The sequence below is a fragment of the Equus asinus genome, chromosome 3, assembly GCF_041296235.1.
Source record: "Equus asinus isolate D_3611 breed Donkey chromosome 3, EquAss-T2T_v2, whole genome shotgun sequence".
Classification (NCBI taxonomy): Eukaryota; Metazoa; Chordata; class Mammalia; order Perissodactyla; family Equidae; genus Equus; species Equus asinus.
In genome coordinates this window covers 4,175,794-4,188,768 of record NC_091792.1, presented here as the reverse complement: position 1 = coordinate 4,188,768, position 12,975 = coordinate 4,175,794, and the positions used below count along the sequence as shown (strand labels likewise).

Below are 12,975 nucleotides of genomic sequence, written 5' to 3'. Positions count from 1 at the left end.
GACATACAGATCATAGGCCCACCAGGCCCACCAGGTCCCCATGGCCCACCAGGCCCCATGGTGAGTCTCCCTTCTCTCCACAATGTGATCATTTATTACGAGCATGCTACTAGAGAAAACAGGAACACCTCACTGGAAACAGCCAGCTTTGTGCTACTGTCTGTGGACTGGACAGAAAATGCGAGGTGCTCTCAATATACTGACTTTGCAGTGTTGCCTTTCACTCCTGCAAACATATCAGTTGGAAAGAGAGAGCGTAATTTTGCGATAGGAGAGTTGAAGGAAGATAGATCTGGCGGGTTTTACTCCAGCCTTAGCATGAACATCAGAAAATCGTTTTAACCAATCACTCTTCTAGGCCATTAGTAACATAACAAGATTAGTAATTGTAGCTGTTAATGGATGTTTCTAAACAGCTTTGAGCATTGTGATCCTTTAATGAAATGTCAATCAGAAGATTTGTAAAATAATATGATAAAAATGGAAGCTCACTTCCACAGATGACGTATATTGTAGGGTCTTGTCTTTTCACGTTTATGGTTCTTCAGTGGAAAAAGTGTTTATGCAGATATTCCTCAGAGACCAGTGGAGACAATGACCACGCCCTTGTAGGACTTACGTCCAGGGAGGACAGCAGCCATTAAAGCAGTGTAATTTTCAGAATGTCACCTGGTGACGGTTGTGTTAAGGCTAGAATGCAGACAGTGCCGTGCTTCAAATGCTTTTGACTGGGGCGGGAGGGGACATGTCCGGCAGCCTCTAAGGTCCCCTTTGTCTCTAAGATGCCTCAATAAACCATGTCTTCAACCAGACAGATGAAGCAAGCCGTGGGTCACTCTTTCCTCCTGTTGTGCTCTAAAAAAGAGCCTCAATGGAACGATCTAAGCCTCAGAACGTAGCCCCAGACCAGAGCATCCCTTCCTTCCTCACTCACTTCTGTTTCGTACCAGAAGGCATTATGACAACCTTCTTTTCTTAAAACTAAACAGTTCATTAAGAAGTAAGCAAATGGCATACTTTTGACTTCCTTATACTCCCTCTACTTTAAGTTGGAAGATTAGATTAAAAATGCTATGTCCTGTTCATATCATAAAATTAATTAGTTTAAAGAAATTTTAAACCATTACTAAAATGAGATAAGAATACTTTATAAAGTACCAGTCATTTCCTGAAAATGTTTATTCACAACTTATCTAAGGGAAAATATTCCCAATGTAGACATCAGTAACAAATGTCTGTGTATTGCTTGATAGAAAACTTTTTCCTGCACTGATAGGTATTTAAATACTCCTCTTTCCAAAGAATTTATTTTAATCACTTGAAAAGTTTAAAGCAATTCAAAGAAAATTTTAATTAATTTAGATTGGCTAATTAGTCTGTATATTTAGATTTTCCACAAAATACAGGGGAAAAACCCTGACTCGTGCATGCATTATTACTTCCTTCCCTTGGTAAACAATTGTTACAAGAACCTTGGAAAATTCATCTTTGTAAAAGTGAATGCATTCCAGATAATAATGCTTAGCCCTCCTGCATTAGAATCCTTTCCTTAGGTTTAATTCAAATGGATGATGCAATAGGGTTCCAAACTTGACTGTCGTCTCCTCATTTCCTTCCTCCTTTAGATTTCTCAACACCTTGGGTCTACAGGAGTTAGTAATGGAAAAGGTCTTCTCTTCACTGGCACTTAAAGTCTGGGACTTTTCTTTGACAAATTTCTGTCTTTTCAGACTTACCTTTATTCCATATAAACTCATCAAGTTTGTGAGTTGAGATAAATGGGAAGTTGAGAAATAGGAGTAGTGTGGGTTCACAATACTTTTTTCTATGTTTCTTCTGTATAAACCTGCAGATTCCTCCCTCCCTCTCACAGACATTTAGCAGAAAGAACTGCTATTAGTGAATTTCCTAGTACAGAGCAATCCAAGAGCTGGAAGGAGCTTCCACGAGGGGGTCCACTGGCCTGCCTCTAGCTGTAGCTCAAACGAGAAGATTCTTGTTTTACTGTCTTTTGTTACTTTATATAATATTCACTTCTTCTGGGAAATAGTGAGTCAATTCTTAATTAAAAGCTGTGTTTTCCTTTTTCAGGGACCCCATGGACTTCCTGGACCAAAGGTAACTCAACAAATCCCTTGATTGTTTTATTTCTGTTTCCTTGTTAATCATGGAGAAGCATGGCGGAAGCATGTCTGTCCTGTCTTATTTATTTGTCAAGTAGTGTTGATAATCTTTAAGCCTTTAAGCATCCAGATGTTTGAATCTCACAGCACAGAATGATTTACAGCAGATTTGAGTGATATCACCTGGAGATGAGTTTTTCCTCATTTTGCCTCTTTCCTGGTCACTATGTAAGTTTCTTAAGTTACCCATCATAGTCAAAATCAACCATTCAGAAGTGAGTCTGATGAGATTCTCAAACTAGTCCAGATGCTCTTTCTTATTATGGTATCTTTAGTTGTATAGTTAGGTGTTATTAATTGACATTTCTTGCTTTCATATGCAGTACTGCACCTAAATGCTTTGACTATCCAGCATCTTAATTTGGTACTCCCCCAGAGGTCACTGCTCTAGAGTGGGGTGAAGGACATCGGGTGTGCTCCACTGAGGAGAAGAATATGTCACATACGTGTATTCTATACTCTACATTAACAAGAGAACGACAGAGAATAGCCCCTCCTTGTCGGAAGTGGTGCAGCTTGTATTGTGAAGATGTTCTCCACCTGTTCTTTGCATTTGTGTAGACAGAGAGGACACCTTGGAGGGTTAAATGGGCCCTGAAAGACAAGCTCCTTCTTCCAGGGAGCGTATGTGATGAGAACCTGTGTTCTAATCTCAGCTTTGCCATTGACGGGCTGTGTTACCCTGGGCAGATTATTTACCCTCTCTGATCCTTCATTTACTAAACTAGGTAACTTACCTCATAGTGTGGTGATGATTTAATGAGGCATGATTATGAAACACTTAGTAAAATATCTGCAGTTGTTGATAAACACCCAAAAATGTCCGTTGTTATTTTTATCTTGTGATTTGATGCTTTGTTCTGAACAGAAAAATTTAGCTATTCCTTGAGGCTGCTTGACGGAAGGGTCAGGGACTCTTGGAAGCTCCTCAGTGGTGAGTTGTGCATTTAAGTGGTGAGGGATGGAGGAGCCATAATGCCATGTCGGCTCTAGGAATCAGAAAGCTTAGAGGCAGCCCAGACTCTCCTCTGGGGAGCCCCTCTGGCGCACTCAGCTTTAGGGGTGGCAGAGGTATTAGTCTGACTCTAGACAGTTGAGTTTCTTTTTTGAGGTGAGGGAGGTGACTCACCCAAGAATGGAAAGAGTTCTTCATTCTTTAGAGTACCGTACCTTCTGATGAGGCAGGTGAGTGACAGTGTCCCAGACACATGGATTATAGTTTGGGGTAAGAGCATTGCTCTGGGTCAGAAGAGAGAGCGTGTCTGTCAGCTTTGTGGTCTTGGTAATTATCTAACTTCTCTGGGCCTCTTTTCCCACTCCAGACTAAAGCAGTATTTCCCACTCTTCGCTTCTCCTTGGATTTCAAGGCACCACTAAAGACCAACCCAATCATCATAACTCAGGCTAATGCCTCCAAGACTGTGTTTTTAATTCCATGAGTGATTCAGATGCCCCATCACCAGGAGATTTAATAAATACTCAAGATCGTTTTGATATCTACAATGCAATGATTTGTTTTGCCTGTAACTTCAGTTGTTCCTGAAATCATAGATTTCAGAGAATTATGAAGTTGAGAAGACATCCTAGCTTACCTGTGCCAGTTCCTTGATTTTACAGATGATAAACTATAGGCCCAGGAAATTTAAGTTACTTGTCCTAAATTACACTACTAATTAAAGGACAGATCTGGGACTCGAACTTAGGTCCAGAGTTGAAATTCGGTCTTTTTGCCACTGAATTTGATTGTTTAAAAACTCACCTTCTCAATTACTGCCCTCTCCTATCGATGCACGACTCCTCACCAAAGAATTCCACAGCTTGCCAAGGCTGCCCTGCCCTGCCTGTTCGTCAGCTCAAGACCACCGCCTGGAAGTCCACGCACGTGCACGGCCCTGGGTCTCCAGTTTAGCCAGTTAACTGAGGCTGCTTATGGAGCCTTGGTCTTAATCTCAGATGGATTCTAGCTCTGTGACATTTCCAGGATCCTTCTTTACTGACCATAGCCCATTTGGATTTCCTATGGTGGCAGCACTGAGAACATCCTATCTTTAGAATCCCAAAAATCCACTAGGTACTATACGAGGTTGTGCCAATGTGTTCATTCCTCCATGACCCCTTTGAAAGTTCAGATATACAGTCTGGTTTCGTGGATGCTCACTAGCTCACTGTTTCCCAGAATTTCCCAATGAGAAGAATTCCCTGAGAGACTTATTAAAAATACCCATTGTTGTGCGACTGGTCTAGGTGGGGCGCTGTACTCTTTAGGTCTAACAAGCGCCACACTAATTTCCATCACCAGGCAAATGGGGGAAATAGCGCCCAGGTTAATAACTGTCCCGCACGTAAGCATGATCTCTCCCCTCCCGCACCCGCCCAGCGAGACTCCACAGGCCATTGGAGATTGAAATCATCTTCCTTTTACAAGTCTTTCAAGATTTTCTTGATGAAACTAACGTCCGTACTTAAAAGTTGAAAAGTTCTGACTTTTCGGGTCAGAACTGTCTATTTCTAATGTGCTGTTCTGATAGAAAGTAGGGGTCCTGTATTCTTGTATTTTTTTAAAAAAACGAGTCAAGAGAATTTATCACTTAGCATGGCTTTTCTGTTGTCGCCTTAATTTAAATTCTAAACCTCCTTTATTCTAATATTGGGCAGACAAACAGTAGTAAAACCGCGTTTAAGTTCTGTGATCTTCATATTCTCTTCTGGGATTGGCTATTTGTTGGCTATTCTATTGATTAATCCACATAGGGACCTGGTTTGGCAATCTCAGGAAACAAGGACTCGGAAACGGCATCACTTCAAACGTCAGCTGCTACATTTTTAGCTCCCTCCCCTGGGCAAAATGCTTAAAGGCTTAAAATATCTGTCTATGACGCTGTCCTGCATATTCCAGTTTTCCATTCCAGCAGAGTGGGTGCTCCCGCTGACTCTCCTCAGCGCCCTCCACTCAGATTGTCTTTGATTTGCTTGGTCAGAACAATGCAGCGTAACACCAATTTCCTTGAGGTAGAACTGAAAAATTCGGGAACTCAGTCAAATATATTTTGATGATAAAGAGCACACTCTCTCGGGAGTTTTGCTTCCAAAAATATTATTTAATTGTCAATTTCAGCTTATTAATTTTTAATTTTTTTTAATTAATTTTGAACTGATGCAAGTCAAATCTAGCCTGACTCTGCTGTTACCTCAAACTGGAATCTGCAGCCGTTTCGGAGACTGGCTCTCTTCTCTCGCAGTTGAAACACCCGTGATAGCAACCAAAATTGGCATTTGCTTTTGCATTTAGGGTGAACCAGGGTTAAATGGTGTTAAAGGATTGAAGGGTGAACCAGGTCAAAAGGGTGACAGAGGACCCCTTGGTCTTCCAGTAAGTAAAGAAAACTTTCCATTTCAGTGCAAATCTCAGACTTTTCTTTCAAGTTAACAACTCTGGTTTACTCAGTGACTATCTTCCAGTCGAGATTTCTGTGATTGGAAAAAATACGATGTTAGAGCAGAGCTCAGCCCAGTTGTTTGTTCTCTGATGTTCGTTCTCGTGTCAGAGGAAGACCTGTACGAAACAATGCCTTCAGCGTTGTGTCATTCAATTACATACATGCCAACCTTCCTCTTCTAAGGCTGACAATTTTTCTCCCATCACCCTCTTCTTTAGAAAAGTATTGTGCTGGTTATTTCATAATCTCTCCCAAACATTTTTATAATTTAGTGCAGTTTAAAATCCTCCCTCAACATTTTTTCTCCTTTGATACCAAAAACTGCAGCCCTCTGTTGGTGGCAGGTATGCAATTGGCCGTTGTTGATGGCTGAGGTCAGTGCTGTGGCTCTTTACATTAATCAATCATATCGTGGTCTAAATGTTGTACATTGTTTGTTTTGGAGATACCCTCTTAGGAGGTTCTTGTGGCAAGAGTGGATAATATTAAAGAAGTGTTTTGCAGTTGTTTAGAGATTTTTATTTTTTTTTTATTTTTATATTTTTTTAAGATTTTATTTTTTTCCTTTTTCTCCCCAAAGCCCCCCAGTACATAGTTGTATATTCTTCGTTGTGGGTCCTCCTAGTTGTGGCATGTGGGACGCTGCCTCAGCGTGGTTTGATGAGCAGTGCCATGTCCGCGCCCAGGATTCGAATCAACGAAACACTGGGCTGCCTGCAGCGGAGCGCGCGAACTTAACCACTCGGCCACGGGGCCAGCCCCAGAGATTTTTATTTTTAATGAAAAGAGGATTTTCGTCTTTTATGCACTTTATGTCAGTCTTCTTTCCGCAACAATTACAAAGATTTTTTAAAATAATTATTGAATATGAGGTTTTAGTTTCAAGCTTTTAATATGCTGTCAATTCAGTGAATGCAGATAAAAGTCAATAAAGAGCATTATAGATTATATTGTTAAAATACGACATAAAATTGGTAGTGGAAAATGATTTATACACATATTTTACAGATAAAAAAAGTTGGTGACCACTTGCTTCATTTTTCCCATGTATATTTAAGTACTAAAGTATTCCACTGAATAGCCAGTGCCTCACACAGATCAGGCACGTAGCAGATGCTCCACATGGATTCATCTATCGAGTGAGTGGTATAAGCCTCATATGGGAATATAGGTTAAATTATACCACTTAGATCAATGGACCACAGGCATAAACCCTCTATAACAACGTGAGTCATTAATTCACATTCCAGGTAAATATAATATTACATTATCAATGCAAAAATTTTACCGTTTCCCTAGTCATTTTTAAATATTATTATAATGGTGACTCTGAAGAAAGTAGCAAAAGGCAAAAGAAAGTTTGGATTTCTATTTTATTTAAACCCTCAATCTGATGTCTTTAAAGTTTCTCCTAATTTCAAATTTAGGGCTAGTGATCATTTTTAGGGAACATTTAGCCAAAAGCTCTACATATGCTAACATTAAGCAAACAAAAAGACAAAACACGTATTTTTAAAAATTTTAATCATTGCTAACTAAAGATGTATTTTGCAGTTATAGTCTGACTCATAATAGGGTTATCAAGAAGGAATTGTAAAATAAAAAACTAAAAGCACCCAAAATATATATGGTGTGGCATCACTGGTGAAGTTTGCAGCTGGAATAGATTTTTTCTTCCATTTTGTATTAACTATGTCTGAAGCATAAAATGGAGAAATAGTTCTGCAGCCCAGCCAAGAGAATTTATAGGGCTAGTGCGTTGTCTGTCTTTACTCCTTGATCTAATCAATATTTTTAAAGGACTATAAATCTGTATTTTTTGGAGATACAAAAGCCCTATCAGAGAATTAATTGTGCTTATTCTTGAGACAAGTTTTGAAAATGTCATCTTTTAATCATACGCTACATGTGGCCTCAAGTTCGAGGTAAAGGACAGGACGCATTGCCTGGGAAGCGCATTAGATTTTTAAAACATTTCCCATGCAGACTTGGATGCGGTGGTTATTTGAAGTGAATTGAGGAACAATTTCATGTGGGACAGGTAGTTTTTGTCTGGACTCATGACATTTTTCTGGCTTTTTCCTGTTCCTAGTAGTCCCTCTAGTGGTGACTGATGTGAACACAGTAAGAACAACCCAGAAAACAATGAGTATTTTTCATGTAAATCCACAGAGTCATCCTAGTGTGTTAAAATTCTGTATTTGTTATTCGCAAATGCTACTTTTTTTTTATTTTATTTTTTTCCTTTTTCTCCCCAAAGCCCCCCTCGCCCCAGGTACATAGTTGTATATTCTTCGTTGTGGGTCCTTCTAGTTGTGGCATATGGGATGCTGCCTCAGTGTGGTTCAAAGAGCAGTGCCATGTCCGCGCCCAGGAGTCAAACCAACGAAACACTGGGCCGCCTGCAGCGGAGCGTGCAAACTTAACCACTCGGCCACAGGCCCAGCCCCCGCAAATGCTGTTTTAACAAGCAAAACTAGAGCTGTTTTCTCCTCCTCTGAAATGTTAACCTTGATTGATTATTATAATGAGCCCTTCCTAGAGAGATTGGCCATTATTTTTTCTTCAGAATGTAAAGAAATGTAGTAGGAATAGTACAGTCTTTAGAAAAGGAATTTCATATGGAAATCAGCAGCCTGTCACTGTTACCAGGAAATACTTTAAAGCCCACTTTATAAACCTCATTAGCTTGATTTCTAAGTACGAATTTGTCAAATGGTAATACCGTTAAAATGCCATCATCCATGGGGTGTTTATTGTTGTGTGTTGTTTTTTTAACTAACAATTTGTAGCAATGTGATATTCCTCCCAGAACCCTGTGACTGCGTATTATGTTGTTTGAAGTGTTACATTTGTTCATCGGTTCCTCATACTAATCTCTGTTCTTGTCATTCGTGTTACACCCACCAACCCTGCTACCAACCAAATCCCACAGGGAGCATCTGGCTTAGACGGAAAGCCAGGATCCCGGGTGAGTCAGTCCCTCGTCTTGTTCCAGCATGTTTGGTGGCTATGAATTTTGTGTGTCAGGACAGATCCTCCTGCCATCAAATGAGGAGGGGTCCACAGGACTGGAGTGAAAGGAGAAGGTGGACAATGAGAGTGGCAGAGAAGGGAGAGTGGACAGAGCATGGCCGCAGCTCTGATTGGCGTGCAGCCTGAAGGGCAGAACATCTTTCTGCAGCCCGGGTTCTGGTCGGGATAACTTGCTGGGTGGGAGGAATGACCAATCTAATTGGCTTCATTGTCTTAGAATCCCAGACAAGTTTCTCCGTACCCAGTGGACGTTTCCTGTAATTCCGTGAGAGAGACTCTCAAAGGGATTAAAATAATGTGAATTTATTGTGACTTGCTTTCCCTTTTATGTTTATGTCCATGTTAGAAATGTAACTTCTTCCTTGAAACTAACTTTCAAATCTCTATTCATGAAAATGAGTTGTCTGTCTTCTGTCATTTTGTCTCTTTGCTTTGGTTCTTAACAGCTCCATCTCTTAAATTTCAGCCACAGATACTCAGTATTTAGAAGTCTCCTGAAGAGTTTTGTGTTCAGACAGAAGAGAAAGATCAGTTAAGATGATAAGATTCACCAACATTAGAATGAGTTTAAAACCCTGAATTATTTCATATCACAAGTCTCCCATAGAATAAATAAGAGTAGTGGAACAGAAATAGGAATGTTATTTTAAAATTGTGCCAGAATAGTTCCTATGTTTGCAAATATTATAATAAATTCTTTGCAAATCTAAGCATAGTCTTCTTGGAAATGAGCAAGTATACTTGACGTTCTTGCTACATTTTTAAGAATCAAAAAGAAATTCCAAGCTCTTCAATTCTAAAAACCCGCTTCAGGCAGTCGCCATCTCCACTGGACCTGTGTTCCTATACTCATTCAGATATTACCTCGTCTGCCACAGAAATTCCTGAGCCGGGAGGCCAGAGGGCACTTCTGCCCTTAAATCATCCAGCTGCCTGGTTCGAGCCTTGTAAGCCCGGCGACTTCAGTCACTGTGGCAGGACCTATAGATGAATTCCTTCCCACTAGGCCCCTGCTGCTCCCAACAGAGCCCAAGAAAGTTTGGTTTGAACAGTTAAACACCGTTCTCATTTATTTAATATTTTTTCACTTGTAGAACTGTCCAAGCCTCTTAAACAGCTGAAAGCAAGGCTTCAGAGCACTCAGGGCCAAGGAGAGTGGGGGTGGGAAAGGGACCTGAAGAAGAGGTGATGTGAAGGAAAGCAATTAGATGTTTCTTCTTCCGACTCTGGGGGCAGAGTGAAGATGTTCCATGGAGTCAGGGAGGAAATAGATAATTAAATATGAAATACAGCTTTCTGTGCGTGCCCTTCACTGAAATACGCAGTTATGTAATTCCTCCGTTTTGCAGGAGTTTCTTGAAAGCTACTGGCCTGAAAGAATCAAGCAGAAAACCCTTTGAAAGGAGATGCGCTGTCTGACTGACGTCCTAAGCCATCACTCACCCAGGGAAAGTCCAGGATAAACTATAACTGCTTTGCTTACAGCCCGTGGGACATGTCTCATATTATCTTACCTTTATCTTTTTTTTGTAGGGTACAGATGGCCCTATGGGACCCCATGGCCCTGCGGGTCCCAAAGGAGAAAGAGTAAGTTGCTACTGAGGTTATTAACCCGTGACCTAAAGAAAACACAGTGTGTGGCTTTTCCATTTTAGTTGAACTGAACTGTTCGTTTTCCAGAAGAAATAAAGGACCATCTAACGTTAAATGAAAATAGATACCATCCTAAGCCCTTTTCAGAGTTCTCAAACTGAGAGAAGAAAACAATAGAGTATTAAAATAGAATATGGCTTCCTTAATAAAAAACAATGCATACATTTACATCGCTAAAATACATAGCTCAGACCTCTTCTTCTTAACCCATAAGGAAGATATTTTCATTTGGCCTTCATCCAGAAAGTTGAAGTCAATAAGCCAAAAATTTCCAGGACTACATATTCTGGTTGATAATTTTTTGTATAAAGCTACCGTATTCATTCAGAGTAAGTTATAACTTTTTTTAAAGGAAATTACAAAACCTAAGTAGTCTCCTCTGCACCGTTACACGTGCTCCTTTTTTTTTTTTAAGGAAAAGAATAGCCTGTCTTTCTTCACCATAAGGAAATAATTTCAGTGCATTATAAAACAAAAACCTTTCACTAACCTCTCTATTGCTGGGCACTGTTTCCACATCCTTGGGGAAAAAAAAAAAAAGACATTCAGAGTGGAAGATAAATATCTGACACAGAAAGATGAACGGCAGCATCAGCAGCTGGTCATCTGTCTGGAACTTCTCTCCCTCTTTCTCTGTTTTTCTCCCACTTTTTCTTTTCCTCACCTTGGGAAACCTAGTTTTTGTGTGTGTATGAGTGGAATTGTGTCATCAATTTCCCCATCATCCAGGAAGGGATGTAAAGAAAGTCCTAACAGTGAGGGTTTCCAAATGCTGGAAGGGTTCCTCATGCAAGTTTGTGGTCTTTTAAAACTACATAGAGTTTCCTCAGTCTGGGATAATTTGTTTTAAAATAGAGGGCCACATAGTGATTTCTTTGTTGTACATCCCAAAGAAATGTGCACCATTTCTACAGTGTACATAATTGCATGTTCTAGAAAGTGAATTCATTCAGTAAATATTTACCACACATTACAATATACAAAACACAGCATACTCCTAGTGTGAAACAGAAACACTCTCCTCCCATTTATGGAAAGTCTATTTTGCTAATTTGCTCCAGTGAATTGAATAGTACCATCATAATTGATTCGTCATACTAAACCTTTTATAAATACACTGTATATATTTACTCAATACTGTCAAGGATGCGGCTGTTTTCCCTGATCTAGAAGAGTTTACAATCTAATTACAGAGGAAAAACCTATCTGTAAGAAATAACCAGATGATGAGGCCAAAGTGAATACAAATAGGGCAGGCTGTACATACAATGATGAAGAACGCCAGCTTCATCCAAGACTGCTTCTAGAAAGAGATGAGGCCTAAAGGAATAAATAATCTGAATCTGCAATTGTCTTATTTCTAAGATCAAACCAACAGTGTATGAAGATCATCTTAATTAAAAATATTTAAAAGCTGAGACCTTCACACTGCTGATGCATACAAGCATTCTATCAAGAAACCCAGTACCTGTACTAAAAATGGGGCGGCCAATCTCAAGTAGTCTTTTGGCAGAATGCCCTGGGGCTCAAGAGGGCTTACTGTTTGGTAAATCAGCTGCTACTTCCGATAGCTCCACACTGTCACAAGAGTATCAGTTCCCAGCACTGGGGCAGAATTACCCAGGAGAGCAAATGAAATCGCGAAGCATTTTTGAAGGCATAGTTGAAGTCAACTGGTGTGCAGTGTGAAGTGTTACACTTGTATTTACTCAGCACGTTAACCATCTTAACTGGATCGTATGTCAGCACTCTCCAAGTGCCCCGCACCCAAAGAGCTAAACTGGAGTGCGATTCTCAATGTTAATTGATGGAGGTGCCATCTGGACTCTCTTGAAAAGTTTCACATTTTGAAGAGGGAGGAATCAGGCAAGAGGGCCTTCTAGAATAATTTCTCAGTGTAGACAGGCAAATTGAAGAGCCCGAATGAAATTAGACCAGCCTAAAAGAAACCAGGCATTTGACAGACGATGTGCTTCAGAAGTTGTCCAGTCCACGGTGGACAGCATTAGCGTTCTGTTCTTCCCGCACCTGCCCGTCCCTGCCTTCAGTGGAGCTCTTCATCTGGCCTGGTAACTGCTTAGGCACTCTGTCGAGGCGGTTACATTTGAGAGCTTCAAGAGTTCTTTTGGAACTACTTAATCCAGGGAAAGAAGTTGCACATTCACATCCCTGTGCTAATATTTCATTCCTAAAAGCTTTCAAGCTGGGACCATTAGGATGCTTTTGGCTTTAGGTGACAGAACCCCAACTCGAAATGGCTTAGACAATAAAGAACCTTCTTGTTTTGCATAACAAAATGTTCAAAGGAAGACTCTAGGCTTTGCTTCTGTGCCCTTTCCACGTGCTGGCTTTGTCTTCTGACCACAGGCAAGCTGGTGACAGCGGTTCCAAACCTCCCTCCAGGGAGGCCGCCAAACACACGTGGAGATCATCCCGCGCTTCACCGTGAGGCAGCTTCCCCAGGGCTTCCCAGCGGGTAGTGCGAGGGCCGGAACCGGCCACGTGTCCCTCCTGAAGCAGCCGCTGGCGAGCGACGTGGAATTGTCATCGTTAGCTTCAAGTCATCATGTGGAGCGGGCAGTTCTATCACAGGAGTTCACAGACAAAGCTTTCAGTGACAGCTTGATTCAAATAAGCCGTGATATAGTCATTTTGAAAGCAAAATA

At 40.7% G+C, this 12,975-nt stretch overlaps 1 protein-coding gene across 1 annotated transcript in view; it reads left to right on the top strand.

Moving 5' to 3' along the window:
- The window catches only part of LOC106829786 (collagen alpha-1(XXV) chain), a 122,289-nt gene that overhangs the window by 90,316 nt on the left and 18,998 nt on the right, over positions 1 to 12,975 (top strand). Inside the window, exons 22-26 of the mRNA XM_070506455.1 lie at positions 10 to 60; positions 2,092 to 2,118; positions 5,473 to 5,553; positions 8,556 to 8,591; positions 10,190 to 10,243. Coding sequence (XP_070362556.1) covers positions 10 to 60; positions 2,092 to 2,118; positions 5,473 to 5,553; positions 8,556 to 8,591; positions 10,190 to 10,243 — 249 coding nt within the window. The remainder of the gene's footprint in view (positions 1 to 9; positions 61 to 2,091; positions 2,119 to 5,472; positions 5,554 to 8,555; positions 8,592 to 10,189; positions 10,244 to 12,975) is intronic.